Source organism: Oncorhynchus clarkii, chromosome 28 (genome assembly GCF_045791955.1).
Source record: "Oncorhynchus clarkii lewisi isolate Uvic-CL-2024 chromosome 28, UVic_Ocla_1.0, whole genome shotgun sequence".
NCBI lineage: Eukaryota > Metazoa > Chordata > Actinopteri > Salmoniformes > Salmonidae > Oncorhynchus > Oncorhynchus clarkii.
Window position 1 is genome coordinate 46,937,352 of NC_092174.1, and position 17,523 is coordinate 46,954,874.

General features: G+C 49.9%; 1 protein-coding gene across 1 annotated transcript in view; it reads right to left on the reverse strand.

The window, feature by feature from the left end:
* LOC139387576 (piezo-type mechanosensitive ion channel component 2) overlaps positions 1 to 17,523 on the reverse strand; it is a 291,891-nt gene that overhangs the window by 126,397 nt on the left and 147,971 nt on the right. The window contains exons 21-27 of the mRNA XM_071133907.1: positions 15,509 to 15,822; positions 7,426 to 7,586; positions 7,009 to 7,185; positions 4,534 to 4,656; positions 2,966 to 3,166; positions 2,448 to 2,652; positions 810 to 911 (exon numbers count right to left, since the gene is read on the reverse strand). Of these exons, the coding sequence (XP_070990008.1) occupies positions 810 to 911; positions 2,448 to 2,652; positions 2,966 to 3,166; positions 4,534 to 4,656; positions 7,009 to 7,185; positions 7,426 to 7,586; positions 15,509 to 15,822 (1,283 nt within the window). The remainder of the gene's footprint in view (positions 1 to 809; positions 912 to 2,447; positions 2,653 to 2,965; positions 3,167 to 4,533; positions 4,657 to 7,008; positions 7,186 to 7,425; positions 7,587 to 15,508; positions 15,823 to 17,523) is intronic.

A 17,523-nucleotide genomic window follows, 5' to 3' on the forward strand; every position in this document is an offset into this window, starting at 1 on the left:
GAGGAGGAGAGAGGAGGAGCATGAAGTCATCTAGAGATGAGAGGAGGAGAGGAGGAGCATGAAGTCATCTAGAGAGGAGGAGAGAGGAGGAGCATGAAGTCATCTAGAGAGGAACGGAAGAGAGGAGGAGCATGAAGTCATCTAGAGATGAGGAGAGAGGAGGAGCATGAAGTCATCTAGAGAGGAGAAGAGAGGAGGAGCATGAAGTCATCTAGAGAGGAGAGGAGGAGAGGAGGAGCATGAAGTCATCTAGAGAGGAGCGGAAGAGAGGAGGAGCATGAAGTCATCTAGAGAGGAGGAGAGAGGAGGAGCATGAAGTCATCTAAAGAGGAGGAGAGAGGAGGAGCATGAAGTCATCTAGAGATGAGAGGAGGAGAGGAGGAGCATGAAGTCATCTAGAGAGGAGGAGAGAGGAGGAGCATGAAGTCATCTAGAGAGGAACGGAAGAGAGGAGGAGCATGAAGTCATCTAGAGATGAGGAGAGAGGAGGAGCATGAAGTCATCTAGAGGGGAGGAGAGAGGAGGAGCATGAAGTCATCTAGAGATGAGAGGAGGAGCATGAAGTCATCTAGAGAGGAGAAGAGGAGCATGAAGTCATCATGAGAGGAGTGGAAGAGAGGAGGAAAGAGGAGAGGAGGAGAGAGGAGAGGAGGTAGGAAGGAGAGGACTTAGAAAAGCAGATTTAAGCTACATATCAAACTAGTGTTTAACTAAAAATGTAGATAGATATAGATAGGCAATATAATCAATTCTATCCAACCCTGTCCATATCGATCCTTAATAGTCCAACAGAACAATATGATACGTACAGACGAGAAAGATTGGGTTGGGGTTGGTGTGGAAGTCAGGGAAATAAAGCCACTTGATGACGTTGGAGTCCATTGCAGAGTTAGGGAACCTCCATGGGTAATCTGAAGGGATAGAGAGCAACAACAACAACAACAACAACAACAACAACAAATTATATTAAAATATAAGAGAATCACATACATTTCACACACTAGGGTGGCAGGGTAGCCTAGTGGTTAGAGCGTTGGACAAGTAACCGGAAGGTTGTTTGCTCTTATTAACTGACTTGCCTAGTTAAATAAAAACAACCTAACAAACACTTAAACAAGCAAATTACATGTAAACTCTATAATGCAACAAACACCATATATACAGCGGTATGTGGACACCCCTTCAAATTAGTGGATTCGGGCTTTTTCAGCCACACCCGTTGCTGATTGGTGTATAAAATCGAGCACACAGACATAGACAAACATTGTCAGTAGAACGGCCCGTACTGAAGAGCTCAGTGACTTTCAACGTGGCACCGTCCAAAGAACGTCACCTCTGCAATAAGGCAGTTCGGCAAATTTCTGCCCTGCTAGAGCTGCCCCCCGGTCAACGGTAAGTGCTGTTATTGTGAAGTGGAAACGTCTAAGAGCAACAACGGATTAGCCGCAAAGTGGTAGGCCCCATAAGCTCACAGAACGGGACCTCCGAGTGCTGAAGCTGCTCACTACCTAGTTCCAAAATGCCTCTGGAAGCAACGTCAGCACAAGAAATGTTCGCCTGGAGCTTCATGAAATGGGTTTCCATGGCTGAGCAGCCGCACACAAGCCTAAGATCACCATGCGCAATGTCATGCTTCGGCTGGAGTGGTGTAAAGCTCGCCACCATTGGACTCTGGAGCAGTGGAAACCGACGGACGAATCTGGGTTTGGCGGATCCCAGGAGAAAGCTAACTGCCCGAATGTGGATGGAGGAGGAATAATGGTCTGGGGCTGTTTTTCATGGTTCAGGCCCCTTAGATCCAGTGAAGGGAAATCCTAACACTACAGCATACAATTAAATTCTAGATGATTCTGTGCTTCTAACATTGTTGCAACAGTTTTGGGAAAGGCCCTTTCTTAGATCAACATGACAATGCCCCCGTGCACAAAGAGAGGTCCACACAGAAATGGTTTGTCGAGATCATTGTGGTAGAACTTGAATGGCCTGCACAGAGCCCTGACCTCAGAGCCCTGATCGAACACCTTTGGGATGAATTAGAACGACAACTGTGAGCCAGGTCTAATCTCCCAACATCAGTGCACAACCTCACTAATGCTCTTGTGGCTGAATGGAAGCAAGTCCCTGCAGCAATGTTCCTACATCTAGTGGAAAGCCTTCCCAGAAGAGTGGAGGCTGTTATAGCAACAATGTTCCAACATCTAGTGGAAAGCCTTCCCAGAAGAGTGGAGGCTGTTATAGCAGCAAAGGGGGGCTACCACCTGATATTAATACCCATGAGAACCAACTCCAATGGGATGTTCGACGAGCATGTGTACACATGTTTTTGGTCATGTAGTCTACATACACCCCCCCCCCCCCCCCCCACACACACACACACACACACACACACACACACACACACACACACACACACACACACACACACACACACACACACACACACATACCTTTGCAAGCTGCAGGTGGTATCCCAATGCACACAAAGTACTGCCAGGTTAGAATACAGGCCTGGAAACAACAGTATTTAGGCCAGATCTCAGCTATAGCTTTCCTCCTACGTCTGTACATCACGGCTATCAGAGAGAAGGCATGCAGCACAGCATAGAAGTCCATACGCTGGCCAATCACATTCACCGCCAGTAGGAAGCATGTCTAGAACAGGGAGTAAGAGGTAGAGAGAGAGAGAGAGAGTGTGTGTGAAGTTTAGCCCAAATGATCTCTCTGAATATAATGGTTTCTACCTACCTCCAGCCCATGTGATCTCTCTGAATATAATGGTTTCTACCTTTCTCCAGCCCATGTGATCTCTCTGAATATAATGGTTTCTACCTACCTCCAGCCCATGTGATCTCTCTGAATATAATGGTTTCTGCCTACCTCCAGCCCATGTGATCTCTCTGAATATAATGGTGTCTGCCTACCTCCAGGCCATGTGATCTCTCTGAATATAATGGTTTCTGCCTACCTCCAGCCCGAACTTGTAGAAGAAGTAGTTGATGAAGTACTTGGCACAGTTGACGATGCCGTTGTCGAGGTGTTGCCGCGTGATGTCATGGAAGATGATGCGAGCGGCGGGCGCGGTGAGCTTGTTCCTCAGCCTGTAGTACAGCTGGTGACGGTAGATGGTCACCTCAAACGCCAGCATGGCCAACATCAGCAGGTTGTTCTGGAGGAGGAAAAAGAAACAGTGAAGTAACAGAATAGATCTTTGATGTACATTTCAAATAAATTGTTTGTTATTTTTTCAGTACTGACTCAGTTGATAGAGGTAGATATTTAGTATAGCCTTGACTCAGAGACTGGTCCTTCTAGCACCGACTCAGAGACTGGTCCTTCTAATACCGACTCAGAGACCGGTCCTTCTAGCACCAACTCAGAGACTGGTCCTTCTAGCACCAACTCAGAGACTGGTCCTTCTAGCCTTGACTCAGAGACTGGTCCTTCTAGCCCTTACTCAGAGACTGGTCCTTCTAGCCCTGACTCAAAGGCTGGTCCTTCTAGCCCTGACTCAGAGACTGGTCCTTCTAGCCCTGACTCAGAGACTGGTCCTTCTAGCACCAACTCAGAGACTGGTCCTTCTAGCACCAACTCAGAGACTGGTCCTTCTAGCCCTGATTCAGAGACTGGTCCTTCTAGCACCGACTCAGAGACTGGTCCTTCTAGCACTGACTCAGAGACTGGTCCTTCTAGCCCTAACTAAGAGACTGGTCCTTCTAGCACCGACTCAGAGACTGGTCCTTCTAGCCTTGATTTAGAGACTGGTCCTTCTAGCCTTGATTTAGAGACTGGTCCTTCTAGCACCGACTCAGAGACTGGTCCTTCTAGCCTTGATTTAGAGACTGGTCCTTCTAGCCTTGATTTAGAGACTGGTCCTTCTAGCACCGACTCAGAGACTGGTCCTTCTAGCCCTGACTCAGAGACTGGTCCTTCTAGCACCGACTCAGAGACTGGTCCTTCTAGCCCTGACTCAAAGGCTGGTCCTTCTAGCCTTGACTCAGAGACTGGTCCTTCTAGCCCTGACTCAAAGGCTGGTCCTTCTAGCCCTGACTCAGAGACTGGTCCTTCTAGCCCTGACTCAAAGGCTGGTCCTTCTAGCCCTGACTCAAAGACTGGTCCTTCTAGCCTTGACTCAGAGACTGGTCCTTCTAGCCTTGACTCAGAGACTGGTCCTTCTAGCCCTGACTCAGAGACTGGTCCTTCTAGCCTTGACTCAGAGACTGGTCCATCTAGCCTTGACTCAGAGACTGGTCCTTCTAGCCCTGACTCAGAGACTAGTTCTTCTAGCCCTGACTCAGAGACTGGTCCTGATTCACAGGCTGGTCCTGCCAGACAGATAATCAAAGGTGAGTCTCTCAAAATGTCATGGGTTCCGAGATGTATCAATGGCAGATTCATGAAAAACTCAGTGTATGAGTTTTCTATCTTATTTGAGAACTATTTCCTATGTTTGCATGTCCCAAAGTGATGCTATACTACTATACAATATAGATGTCTTGTTTTATAAGTAAACGTGATCGGTTAGTGTCTCCTCACCCTAAGGTTCTCCAGTAGAGGGTTTAATTTGTTGAGTCCGACCCAGTTGGAAGGGTCTACTGGATCCTTGTACAGCAGAGAGTCTTTCATCTCTTCTCTCTGTTTGTCTGTGTAGTTCATTGGCTGGGGAGGACGAGGAGTCAAAACAGGAGTCAGAACAGTCAAACCATATTTAAACGACCCTAGGCTTTTGTAAGTACCCTTACGAACAACCCAGAAGACGAAGTCAGTCCAAAACATAAAATGTTCATAGTGACAGTTACATATTGGTATCTATCTCCATACGTTTGAATACATATGATCAAATATCTTTGGCCAAGGCTTCGGCATAGATTTGAGACACAGAAATGTAAAAAAATCTATCAACCAGCCAACCATTCCATAAACCAACCGACCAACCAACCAACCATTCCACCTACCAACCAACCATTCCATCAACCAACCAAACATTTGATCAACCAACCAAACAACCAACCAATCATTCCATCAACCAACCAACCAACCAACCAACCAGTAAACCATTCCATCAACCAACCAAACTTTCCATCAACCAACCAACCATTCCATTAACCAACCGACCATTCCATCAACCAGCCAACCATTCCATCAACCAACCAACCAACCAGCCATTCAACCAACCATTCCATCAACCAACAGCAAACCATTCCATCAACCAACCAAGAATTCTCTCAACCAGCAAATCATTCCATCAACCAACCAGCCATTCCATCAACCAACCAACCAATTAATTAACCAACCAACCATTCCATTTACCAACCAACCATTCCATCAACCAACCAATCTTTCCATCAACCAACCATTTCATTAACCAACCAACCATTCAATCAATCAACCAACCAGCCATTCCATCAACCAACCAAGAATTATATCAACCAGCAAATCATTCCATCAACCAACCAGCCATTCCATCAACCAACCAATTAATTAACCAACCAACCATTCCATTTACCAACCAACCATTCCATCAACCAACCAATCTGTCCATCAACCAACCATTTCATTAACCAACCAACCATTCAATCAATCAACCAACCAGCCATTCCATCAACCAACCAACCATTCCAACAACCAACCATTTGATCAACCATCAAACCATTCTGTCAACCAGCCAACCATTCCATCAACCATCCCACCAACCAACCTTTCCATCAGCCAACCAACCATTCCATCAACCAACCAACCAACCATTCCATCAACCAACCAACCCTTCCATCAACCAATCAACCAACCATTCTATCAACCAGCCAACCATTCTATCAACCAGCCAACCATTCTGTCAACCAACCAACCATTCCATCAACCAACCAACAAACAAACCATTCCATCAACCAACCAACCAACCAACCTTTCCATCAATCAAGCAACCCTCTGGCCTCCCGGGTGGCGCAGTGGTTAAGGGTGCTGTACTGCAGCGCCAGCTGTGCCATCAGAGTCCCTGGGTTCGCGCCCAGGCTCTGTCATAACCGGCCGCGACCGGGAGGTCCGTGGGGCGACGCACAATTGGCCTAGCGTCGTCCGGGTTAGGGAGGGATTGGTCGGTAGGGATCTCCTTGTCTCATCGCGCACCAGCGACTCCTGTGGCGGGCCGGGCGCAGTGCGCGCTAGCCAAGGTTGCTTCCGGGTTGGATGCGCGCTGTGTTAAGAAGCAGTACGGCTGGTTGGTTTGTGTATCGGAGGACGCATGACATTCAGCCTTCGTCTCTCCCGAGCCCGTACGGGAGTTGTAGCAATGAGACAAGATAGTAGCTACTACAACAATTGGATACCACGAAATTGGGGAGAAAAAGGAGTAAAATTCAAAAAAAATAAAAAAAAAAAATAAATAAAATCAACCAACAACAAACAACAACAAACAACCAACCAGCAAACCATTCTGCCAACCATTCCATCAACCATCCCACCAACCAACCTTTCCGTCAGCCAATCAACCAACCATTCTATCAACCAGCCAACCATTCTATCAACTAGCCAACCATTCTGTCAACCAACCAACCATTCCATCAACCAACCAACAAACCATTCCATCAACCAACCAACCTTTCCATCAATCAACCAACCAACCATTCCATCAACCAACCATTCAATCAACAAATTCCATCAACAAGCCAACCAGCCAACCAACCATTCCATCAACCAACCAAACAACCATTCCATCAAGCAACCAACAAACCAACCATTCCATCAACAAACAAACCAACCAACCATTCCATCAACCAACCAACCAACCAACCAACCAACCAACCATTCCATCAACAAACAAACCAACCAACCAACCATTCCATCAACCAACCAACCATTCCATCAACCAACCAACCAACCAACCAACCATTCCATCAACAAACAAACCAACCAACCAACCATTCCATCAACAAACCAACCAACCAACCATTCCATCATCCAACCAACCATTTATCATCCAACCAACCATTCTACCCACCGACCTACCCTACTCACCATGGAGCAGTTCTTGGAGTAAGAGGCAGGTTGTATAGATTCCAGCTGGTACAACATCTTACAGACGATGAAAACACAGGTCCAGACTGTACAGATACTGGAGGCCAGGGGTCTGAACTGACTGAAGGGTAGAGCGAAGGCCCAGCACGCCATGAACACGTAGTTGAACAAGGACACCTGCCAGAGAGGAGAAACAGTTAGGTTTAGTGTCTGTACCACTACTAGCTTTATGAAAAGATCACTACTAAAAACACAAACTCCAAGAGTGGACAATGATTGTTATTAGGAACAACTGAAACAGAGGTAGTTTGGGTGATAAGTATTCAATTGTTAGTGTAATGCCTAGGCGCTAGCTCAGCTGCCTTAACACAGTTTTGTAGCAAGCAGGGCAGCTGGGCTCAAACCCCCAGCCCTTACCTCCTTGACAGAGACCAGTATGATATACGAAGAGACGATCTTGATGATGTGTATCTCTAGGAGCCACCAGATGAAGAGCTGCAGCTTGTGGAAATATTCCAGGAACTTGAGGAACAGCACAGTCAGACGGTCCACCACCAGGTGCCACTTATTATTTAGGTCTGACAGGAACAGGACGAGACAGGAAGCAATCAGTCAGCCAGTCAGTCAGCCAGTCAGTCAGTCAGCCAGTCAGTCAGTCAGTCAGACGGTCCACCACCAGGTGCCACTTATTCTTTAGGTCTGACAGGAACAGGACGAGACAGGAAGCAATCAGTCAGCCAGTCAGTCAGTCAGCCAATAGTCATCCAGTCAGTCAGCCAGTCAGTCAGTCAGACGGTCCACCACCAGGTGCCACTTATTCTTTAGGTCTGACAGGAACAGGACGAGACAGGAAGCAATCAGTCAGTCAGCCAGTCAGTCAGTCAGTCAGACGGTCCACCACCAGGTGCCACTTATTCTTTAGGTCTGACAGGAACAGGATGAGACAGGAAGCAATCAGTCAGCCAGTCAGTCAGTCAGCCAATAGTCATCCAGTCAGTCAGCCAGCCAGTCAGTCAGACGGTCCACCACCAGGTGCCACTAATTCTTTAGGTCTGACAGGAACAGGACGAGACAGGAAGCAATCAGTCAGTCACTCAGTCAGTCAGTCAGCCAGTCAGTCAGTCAGTCAGTCAGACGGTCCACCACCAGGTGCCACTTATTCTTTAGGTCTGACAGGAACAGGACGAGACAGGAAGCAATCAGTCAGCCAGTCAGTCAGTCAGTCAGTCAGTCAGTCCACCACCAGATGCCACTTATTCTTTAGGTCTGACAGGAACAGGACGAGACAGGAAGCAATCAGTCAGCCAGTCAGTCAGTCAGCCAATAGTCAGCCAGTCAGTTAGTCAGTCAGATGGTCCACCACCAGGTGCCACTTATTCTTTAGGTCTGACAGGAACAGGACGAGACAGGAAGCAGTCAGTCAGCCAGTCAGTCAGTCAGTCAGACGGTCCACCACCAGGGGCCACTTATTCTTTAGGTCTGACAGGAACAGGATGAGACAGGAAGCAATCAGTCAGCCAGTCAGCCAGTCACTCAGTCAGACGGTCCACCACCAGGTGCCACTTATTCTTTAGGTCTGACAGGAACAGGACGAGACAGGAAGCAGTCAGTCAGCCAGTCAGTCAGTCAGTCAGACGGTCCACCACCAGGGGCCACTTATTCTTTAGGTCTGACAGGAACAGGACGAGACAGGAAGCAGTCAGTCAGCCAGTCAGTCAGTCAGTCAGACGGTCCACCACCAGGGGCCACTTATTCTTTAGGTCTGACAGGAACAGGATGAGACAGGAAGCAATCAGTCAGCCAGTCAGTCAGCCAGTCAGTCAGTCAGTCAGTCAGACGGTCCACCACCAGGTGCCACTTATTCTTTAGGTCTGACAGGAACAGGACGAGACAGGAAGCAGTCAGTCAGCCAGTCAGTCAGTCAGTCAGACGGTCCACCACCAGGGGCCACTTATTCTTTAGGTCTGACAGGAACAGGATGAGACAGGAAGCAGTCAGTCAGCCAGTCAGTCAGCCAGTCAGTCAGTCAGTCAGTCAGATGGTCCACCACCAGGGGCCACTTATTCTTTAGGTCTGACAGGAACAGGATGAGACAGGAAGCAGTCAGTCAGCCAGTCAGTCAGTCAGTCAGACGGTCCACCACCAGGGGCCACTTATTCTTTAGGTCTGACAGGAACAGGATGAGACAGGAAGCAGTCAGTCAGCCAGTCAGTCAGTCAACCAATCAGTCAGTCAGTCAGTCAGCCAATAGTCAGCCAGTCAGTCAGTCAGTCAGATGGTCCACCACCAGGTGCCACTTATTCTTTAGGTCTGACAGGAACAGGATGAGACAGGAAGTAATCAGTCAGCCAGTCAGTCAGTCAACCAATCAGTCAGTCAGTCAGTCAGCCAATAGTCAGCCAGTCAGTCAGTCAGTCAGATGGTCCACCACCAGGTGCCACTTATTCTTTAGGTCTGACAGGAACAGGATGAGACAGGAAGCTGTCAGTCAGTCAGCCAGTCAGCCAATAGTCAGCCAGTCAGTCAGTCAGTCAGTCCACCACCAGGTGCCACTTATTCTTTAGGTCTGACAGGAACAGGACGAGACAGGAAGCAATCAGTCAGTCACTCAGTCAGTCTGACACTCAGTCAGTCAATCTTGTCAGTCAGTCAGCCAGTTAATCGTCAGTCAATAAGTCAGTCAACCAGTAGTCAGTCTGACAATCAGTCAGCCAGTCAGTCAGTCAACCAGTCAGCCAGTTAGCCAATCCGTCAGTCAATCTTGTCAGTCAGTCAGCCAGAAGTCAGTCAACCAGTTAAACCGTCAGTCAATAAGTTAGTCAACCAATAGTCAGTCAATCAGTCAGCCAGTCAGTCAGTCAACCAGTCAGCCTGGTAGCCAATATGTCAGTCAATCAATCAGCCAGTCAGTCAATCAGTCAGCCACTTGGTCAATCAGTCAGTCAATCACTTAGTCAGTCAGTCACTCCATCAATCAGTCAATCAGGCAATCAGTCAGCCAGTTATCCAATCAGTCAGTCAAACAGTCAGTCAGCTAGTTAATCAGTCAGTCAGTCAATTAGTCAGCCAGTCAATCAGTCAGCCAGTCAGTCAGTCAGTCAGTTATCCAATCAGTTAGTCAATCAGTCAGTCAGCCAGTCAGTCAATCAGTCAGTTAGTCAGTCAGTCAGTCAATCAGTCAGTCAGTCAGAATATCAGTCAGCCAGTCAGCTACCTGCCTCCCCGCTAGTCTACCTGCCTCTAACCACTAGTCTACCTGCCGCCCCACTAGTCTACCTGCCTCCCCGCTAGTCTACCTGCCTCCCCACTAATCTACCTGCCTCTAACCTCTAGTCTACCTGCCTCTAACCACTAGTCTACCTGCCTCTAACCACTAGTCTACCTGCCTCTAACCACTAGTCTACCTGCTGCCCCACTAGTCTACCTGCCTCTAACCACTAGTCTACCTGCCTCCCCACTAGTCTACCTGCCTCTAACCACTAGTCTACCTGCCTCCCCGCTAGTCTACCTGCCTCCCCACTAATCTACCTGCCTCTAACCACTAGTCTACCTGCCTCTAACCACTAGTCTACCTGCTTCTAACCACTAGTCTACCTGCTGCCCCACTAGTCTACCTGCCTCTAACGACTAGTCTACCTGCCGGCCCACTAGTCTACCTGCCGCCCCGCTAGTCTACCTGCCGCCCCACTAGTCTACCTGCCTCTAACCACTAGTCTACCGGCCTTTAACGACTAGTCTACCTGCCTCTAACGACTAGTCTACCTGCCTCTAACCACTAGTCTACCTGCCGCCCCACTAGTCTACCTGCCTCTAACCTCTAGTCTACCCGCCGACCCACTAGTCTACCTGCCTCTAACCTCTAGTCTACCTGCCTCTAACCACTGGTCTACCTGCCGCCCACTAGTCTACCTGCCTCCCCGCTAGTCTACCTGCCGCCCCACTAGTCTACCTGCCTCTAACCACTAGTCTACCTGCCTCCAACCACTAGTATACCTGCTGCCCCACTAGTCTACCTGCCTCTAACCTCTAGTCTACCTGCCGCCCCACTAGTCTACCTGCCTCTAACCACTAGTCTACCTGCCTCTAACCTCTAGTCTACCTGCCGCCCCACTAGTCTACCTGCCTCTAACCACTAGTCTTCCTGCCTCTAACCTCTAGTCTACCTGCCGCCCCACTAGTCTACCTGCCTCTAACCTCTAGTCTAACTGCCGCCCCACGAGTCTACCTGCCTCTAACCACTAGTCTACCTGCCTCTAACCACTAGTCTACCTGCCGCCCCACTAGTCTACCTGCCTCTAACCACTAGTCTACCTGCCTCTAACCACTAGTCTACCTGCCGCCCCTGTAGTCTACCTGACTCTAACCACTAGTCTACCTGCCTCTAACCACTAGTCTACCTGCTGCCCCACTAGTCTACCTGCCTCTAACCTCTAGTCTACCTGCCGCCCCACTAGTCTACCTGCCTCTAACGACTAGTCTACCTGCCGGCCCACTAGTCTACCTGCCGCCCCGCTAGTCTACCTGCCGCCCCACTAGTCTACCTGCCTCTAACCACTAGTCTACCTGCCTCTAACCTCTAGTCCACCTGCCGCCCCACTAGTCTACCTGCCTCCCCGCTAGTCTACCTGCCGCCCCACTAGTCTACCTGCCGCCCCACTAGTCTACCTGCCTCTAACCTCTAGTCTACCTGCCGCCCCACTAGTCTACCTTCCTCTAACCACTAGTCTACCTGCCTCTAACCACTAGTCTACCTGCTGCCCCACTAGTCTACCTGCCTCTAACCTCTAGTCTACCTGCCGCCCCACTAGTCTACCTGCCTCTAACCACTAGTCTACCTGCCTCTAACCACTAGTCTACCTGCCGCCCGCTAGTCTACCTGCCTCTAACATCTAGTCTACCTGCCGCCCCACTAGTCTACCTGCCTCTAACCTCTAGTCTACCTGCCGCCCCACTAGTCTACCTGCCTCTAACCTCTAGTCTACCTGCCGCCCCACGAGTCTACCTGCCTCTAACCACTAGTCTACCTGCCGCCCCACTAGTCTACCTGCCTCTAACCTCTAGTCTACCTGCCGCCCCACTAGTCTACCTGCCTCTAACCTCTAGTCTACCTGCTGCCCCACTAGTCTACCTGCCTCCCCGTTAGTCTACCTGCTGCCCCACTAGTCTACCTGCTGCCCCACTAGTCAACCTGCCTCTAACCACTAGTCTACCTGCCTCTAACCACTAGTCTACCTGCCTCTAACCACTTGTCTACCTGCTGCCCCACTAGTCTACCTGCCTCTAACCTCTAGTCTACCTGCCGCCCCACTAGTCTACCTGCCTCTAACCTCTAGTCTACCTGCCACACCACTAGTCTACCTGCCTCTAACCTCTAGTCTACCTGCCGCCCCACTAGTCTACCTGCCTCTAACCACTAGTCTACCTGCCTCTAACCACTAGTCTACCTGCTGCCCCACTAGTCTACCTGGCTCTAACCTCTAGTCTACCTGCCGCCCCACTAGGCTACCTGCCTCTAACCACTAGTCTTCCTGCCGCCCCACTAGTCTACCTGCTGCCCCACTAGTCTACCTGCCTCTAACCTCTAGTCTACCTGCCGCCCCACTAGTCTACCTGCCTCTAACCTCTAGTCTACCTGCCGCCCCACGAGTCTACCTGCCTCTAACCACTAGTCTACCTGCCTCTAACCACTAGTCTACCTGCTGCCCCACTAGTCTACCTGCCTCTAACCTCTAGTCTACCTGCCGCCCCACTAGTCTACCTGCCTCTAACCTCTAGTTTAACTGCCGCCCCACAAGTCTACCTGCCTCTAACCACTAGTCTACCTGCCTCTAACCACTAGTCTACCTGCCGCCCCACTAGTCTACCTGCCTCTAACCACTAGTCTACCTGTCTCTAACGACTAGTCTACCTGCCTCTAACCACTAGTCTACCTTCCGCCCCACTAGTCTACCTGCCTCTAACCTCTAGTCTACCCGCCGACCCACTAGTCTACCTGCCTCTAACCACTAGTCTACCTGCCTCTAACCACTAGTCTACCTGCCGCCCACTAGTCTACCTGCCTCTAACCTCTAGTCCACCTGCCGCCCCACTAGTCTACCTGCCTCCCCGCTAGTCTACCTGCCGCCCCACTAGTCTACCTGCCGCCCCACTAGTCTACCTGCCTCTAACCTCTAGTCTACCTGCCGCCCCACTAGTCTACCTTCCTCTAACCACTAGTCTACCTGCCTCTAACCACTAGTCTACCTGCTGCCCCACTAGTCTACCTGCCTCTAACCACTAGTCTACCTGCCGCCCACTAGTCTACCTGCCTCTAACCTCTAGTCCACCTGCCGCCCCACTAGTCTACCTGCCTCCCCGCTAGTCTACCTGCCGCCCCACTAGTCTACCTGCCGCCCCACTAGTCTACCTGCCTCTAACCTCTAGTCTACCTGCCGCCCCACTAGTCTACCTTCCTCTAACCACTAGTCTACCTGCCTCTAACCACTAGTCTACCTGCTGCCCCACTAGTCTACCTGCCTCTAACCTCTAGTCTACCTGCCGCCCCACTAGTCTACCTGCCTCTAACCACTAGTCTACCTGCCTCTAACCACTAGTCTACCTGCCGCCCGCTAGTCTACCTGCCTCTAACATCTAGTCTACCTGCCGCCCCACTAGTCTACCTGCCTCTAACCTCTAGTCTACCTGCCGCCCCACTAGTCTACCTGCCTCTAACCTCTAGTCTACCTGCCGCCCCACGAGTCTACCTGCCTCTAACCACTAGTCTACCTGCCGCCCCACTAGTCTACCTGCCTCTAACCTCTAGTCTACCTGCTGCCCCACTAGTCTACCTGCCTCCCCGTTAGTCTACCTGCTGCCCCACTAGTCTACCTGCTGCCCCACTAGTCAACCTGCCTCTAACCACTAGTCTACCTGCCTCTAACCACTAGTCTACCTGCCTCTAACCACTTGTCTACCTGCTGCCCCACTAGTCTACCTGCCTCTAACCTCTAGTCTACCTGCCGCCCCACTAGTCTACCTGCCTCTAACCTCTAGTCTACCTGCCACACCACTAGTCTACCTGCCTCTAACCTCTAGTCTACCTGCCGCCCCACTAGTCTACCTGCCTCTAACCTCTAGTCTACCTGCCACCCCACTAGTCTACCTGCCTCTAACCTCTAGTCTACCTGCCGCCCCACTAGTCTACCTGCCTCTAACCTCTAGTCTACCTGCCGCCCCATGAGTCTACCTGCCTCTAACCACTAGTCTACCTGCCGCCCCACTAGTCTACCTGCCTCTAACCACTAGTCTACCTGCCTCTAACCACTAGTCTAACTGCCTCTAACCACTAGTCTACCTGCTGCCCCACTAGTCTACCTGGCTCTAACCTCTAGTCTACCTGCCGCCCCACTAGGCTACCTGCCTCTAACCACTAGTCTTCCTGCCGCCCCGCTAGTCTACCTGCTGCCCCACTAGTCTACCTGCCTCTAACCTCTAGTCTACCTGCCGCCCCACTAGTCTACCTGCCTCTAACCTCTAGTCTACCTGCCACACCACTAGTCTACCTGCCTCTAACCTCTAGTCTACCTGCCGCCCCACTAGTCTACCTGCCTCTAACCTCTAGTCTACCTGCCACCCCACTAGTCTACCTGCCTCTAACCTCTAGTCTACCTGCCGCCCCACTAGTCTACCTGCCTCTAACCTCTAGTCTACCTGCCGCCCCATGAGTCTACCTGCCTCTAACCACTAGTCTACCTGCCGCCCCACTAGTCTACCTGCCTCTAACCACTAGTCTACCTGCCTCTAACCACTAGTCTAACTGCCTCTAACCACTAGTCTACCTGCTGCCCCACTAGTCTACCTGGCTCTAACCTCTAGTCTACCTGCCGCCCCACTAGGCTACCTGCCTCTAACCACTAGTCTTCCTGCCGCCCCACTAGTCTACCTGCCGCACCTCTAGTCTACCTGCCTCTAACCACTAGTCTACCTGCCGCCCCTCTAGTCTACCTGCCTCTAACCACTAGTCTACCTGCCGCCCCACTAGTCTACCTGCCGCCCCACTAGTCTACCTGCCTCTAACCACTAGTCTACCTGTCTCTAACGACTAGTCTACCTTCCTCTAACCACTAGTCTACCTGCCTCCCCTCTAGTCTACCTGCCTCTAACCACTAGTCTACCTGCCTCTAACCACTAGTCTACCTGCCGCCCCACTAGTCTACCTGCCTCTAACCACTAGTCTACCTGCCGCCCCACTAGTCTACCTGCCGCCCCTCTAGTCTACCTGCCTCTAACCACTAGTCTACCTGCCTCTAACCACTAGTCTACCGGCCTCTAACCACTAGTCTACCTGACTCTAACCACTAGTCTACCTTACTCTATCCTCTAGTCTACCTGACTCTAACCACTAGTCTACCTTTCAACCCACTAGTCTACCTGCCTCTAACCTCTAGTCTACCTGCCGCCCCACTAGTCTACCTGCCTCTAACCTCTAGTCTACCTGCCGCCCTGACGGTGTTCTGTGTACCTGAGGTAGTGTTTTCTGTGGAGGGATCTGGCTCAGTTCCCACACTGCAGTGGCCACTCCCGCCCGACCCTGCACTGGACTCAAACGACTTCTGGAACGACTGATGCAACTCAAACGACTTTCCGAATGACTGACGCAGGTCTATAGACTGTTGGAGTCCTCCTTTCTGCTTCATCCCTCCCTCTTTCTCCTGCATCACCACCACCAGGGTTCCCTCCTTCTCCTTTTTCTTGTCGTCTGCTCGTATCACTCCTTCTCCAGAAGAGATGCTGAGCATGGTGATGTCAGCCAGGCTCCCATCCTGGTGTACCAGTCTGGGGAGGGAGATGATGTTTAGATTCATGACTGACACACACTGACACACACTGACACACACACACACACTGACACACTGACACACACACACACACACACACACACACACACACACACACACACACACACACACACACACACACACACACACGCACTCTAAGGTTGGGCGATATCGACCATCGTCCTATCGTGATTCTGTACCCATTAAACATAGTGTGTGTGTGTGTGTGACTGTCTGATGAGGAACAGGCTGTCTTACCGTAGTGAGGTTATAGGACTACATCATGATGGAACAGTGACTTCAAACATTCAACCTCCAGCTGTACCCCCTCTAGTACCAGGGTCAGCGCACTCTCAAATGTTGTGTTTTGCCATCATTGTAAGCTTGCCACACACACACACACACACTATACAATACATTTTTTAAACTGATGAGTGTGAGTGTGAGTGTGAGTTTTTGTCACAACCCTGCTCGTGAGAAGTGACAAAGAGCTCTTATAGGACCAGGGCACAAACAATAATATAATAATAATAATCAATAATTTTGATATTTATTTAACAATCTTACACATCTTACATATAAAACCTTTGTTCATCGAAAATTGTGAATAACTCACCACAGGTTAATGAGAAGGGTGTGCTTGAAAGGATGCAGATAACTCTGCAATGTTGGGTTGTATTGGAGAGAGTCTCAGTCTTAAATCATTTTCCACACAGTCTGTGCCTGTATTTAGTTGTCATGCTAGTGAGGGCCGAGAATCCACTCTCACCTAACTACGTGGTTGCAAAGGGCATCAGTGTCTTAACAGCGCGATTTTCCAAGGCAGGATACTCTGAGCGCAGCCCTATCCAGAAACCTGGCAGTGGCTTCTGATTCAAGCGGTTCTGTGAAAATCCAATTTTGTTGCAATTTTGATGAGGCTCGGTAAGTGGACGAGAATCTACTCTCACATATGTATGTGGTTGCAAGATTGGATCCCCCGAGCGGACAAGGTGAAAATCTGTGGTTCTGCCCCTGAACAAGTGGACTGGAGGCAGGGCATGAAAGGGATAAGGAATCCAGTTGTTTGTGTCGTCCGTTTCAGGGAAGTACCTGCGTAATTGCGCACCCAGTTCACTCAGGTGCTTCCCTATATCACATTTGACATGGTCCGTAAGCTTGACATCATTTACACACAATTTTTTTTTAACAATGATGGAAAGACCTGTGTGTTGTCCTTGTTAATGCAGACAGAGAAGAGCTCCGACCTCTGAATCATAGCCTCAATTTTGTCCCGCACATTGAATATAGTTGTGGAGAGTCCCTGTAATCCTAGATTCAGATCATTCAGGCGAGACAAAACATCACACAGATATGCCAGTCGTGTGAGAAACTCGTCATCATGCAAACGGTCAGACAAGTGAAAATTATGGTCAGTAAAGAAAAACTTTAAGCTCGTCTCTCAATTCAAAAATAAGTGTCAATACTTTGCCCCTTAATAATCAGCGCACTTCTGTATGTTGTAAAAGCGTTACATGGTCGCTGCCGATATCATTGCATAGTGCAGACAAATTAAGAAAGAAATACACGAGAGTTCAGGGGCCTTGCTTTAACAAAGTTAAGCATTTTCACTGTGGTTTTCACTGTGGTGTTCAAAACATATTTCAAGCTGTCAGGCATTCCCTTGGCAGCAAGAGCCTCTCGGTGGATGCTGCAGTGT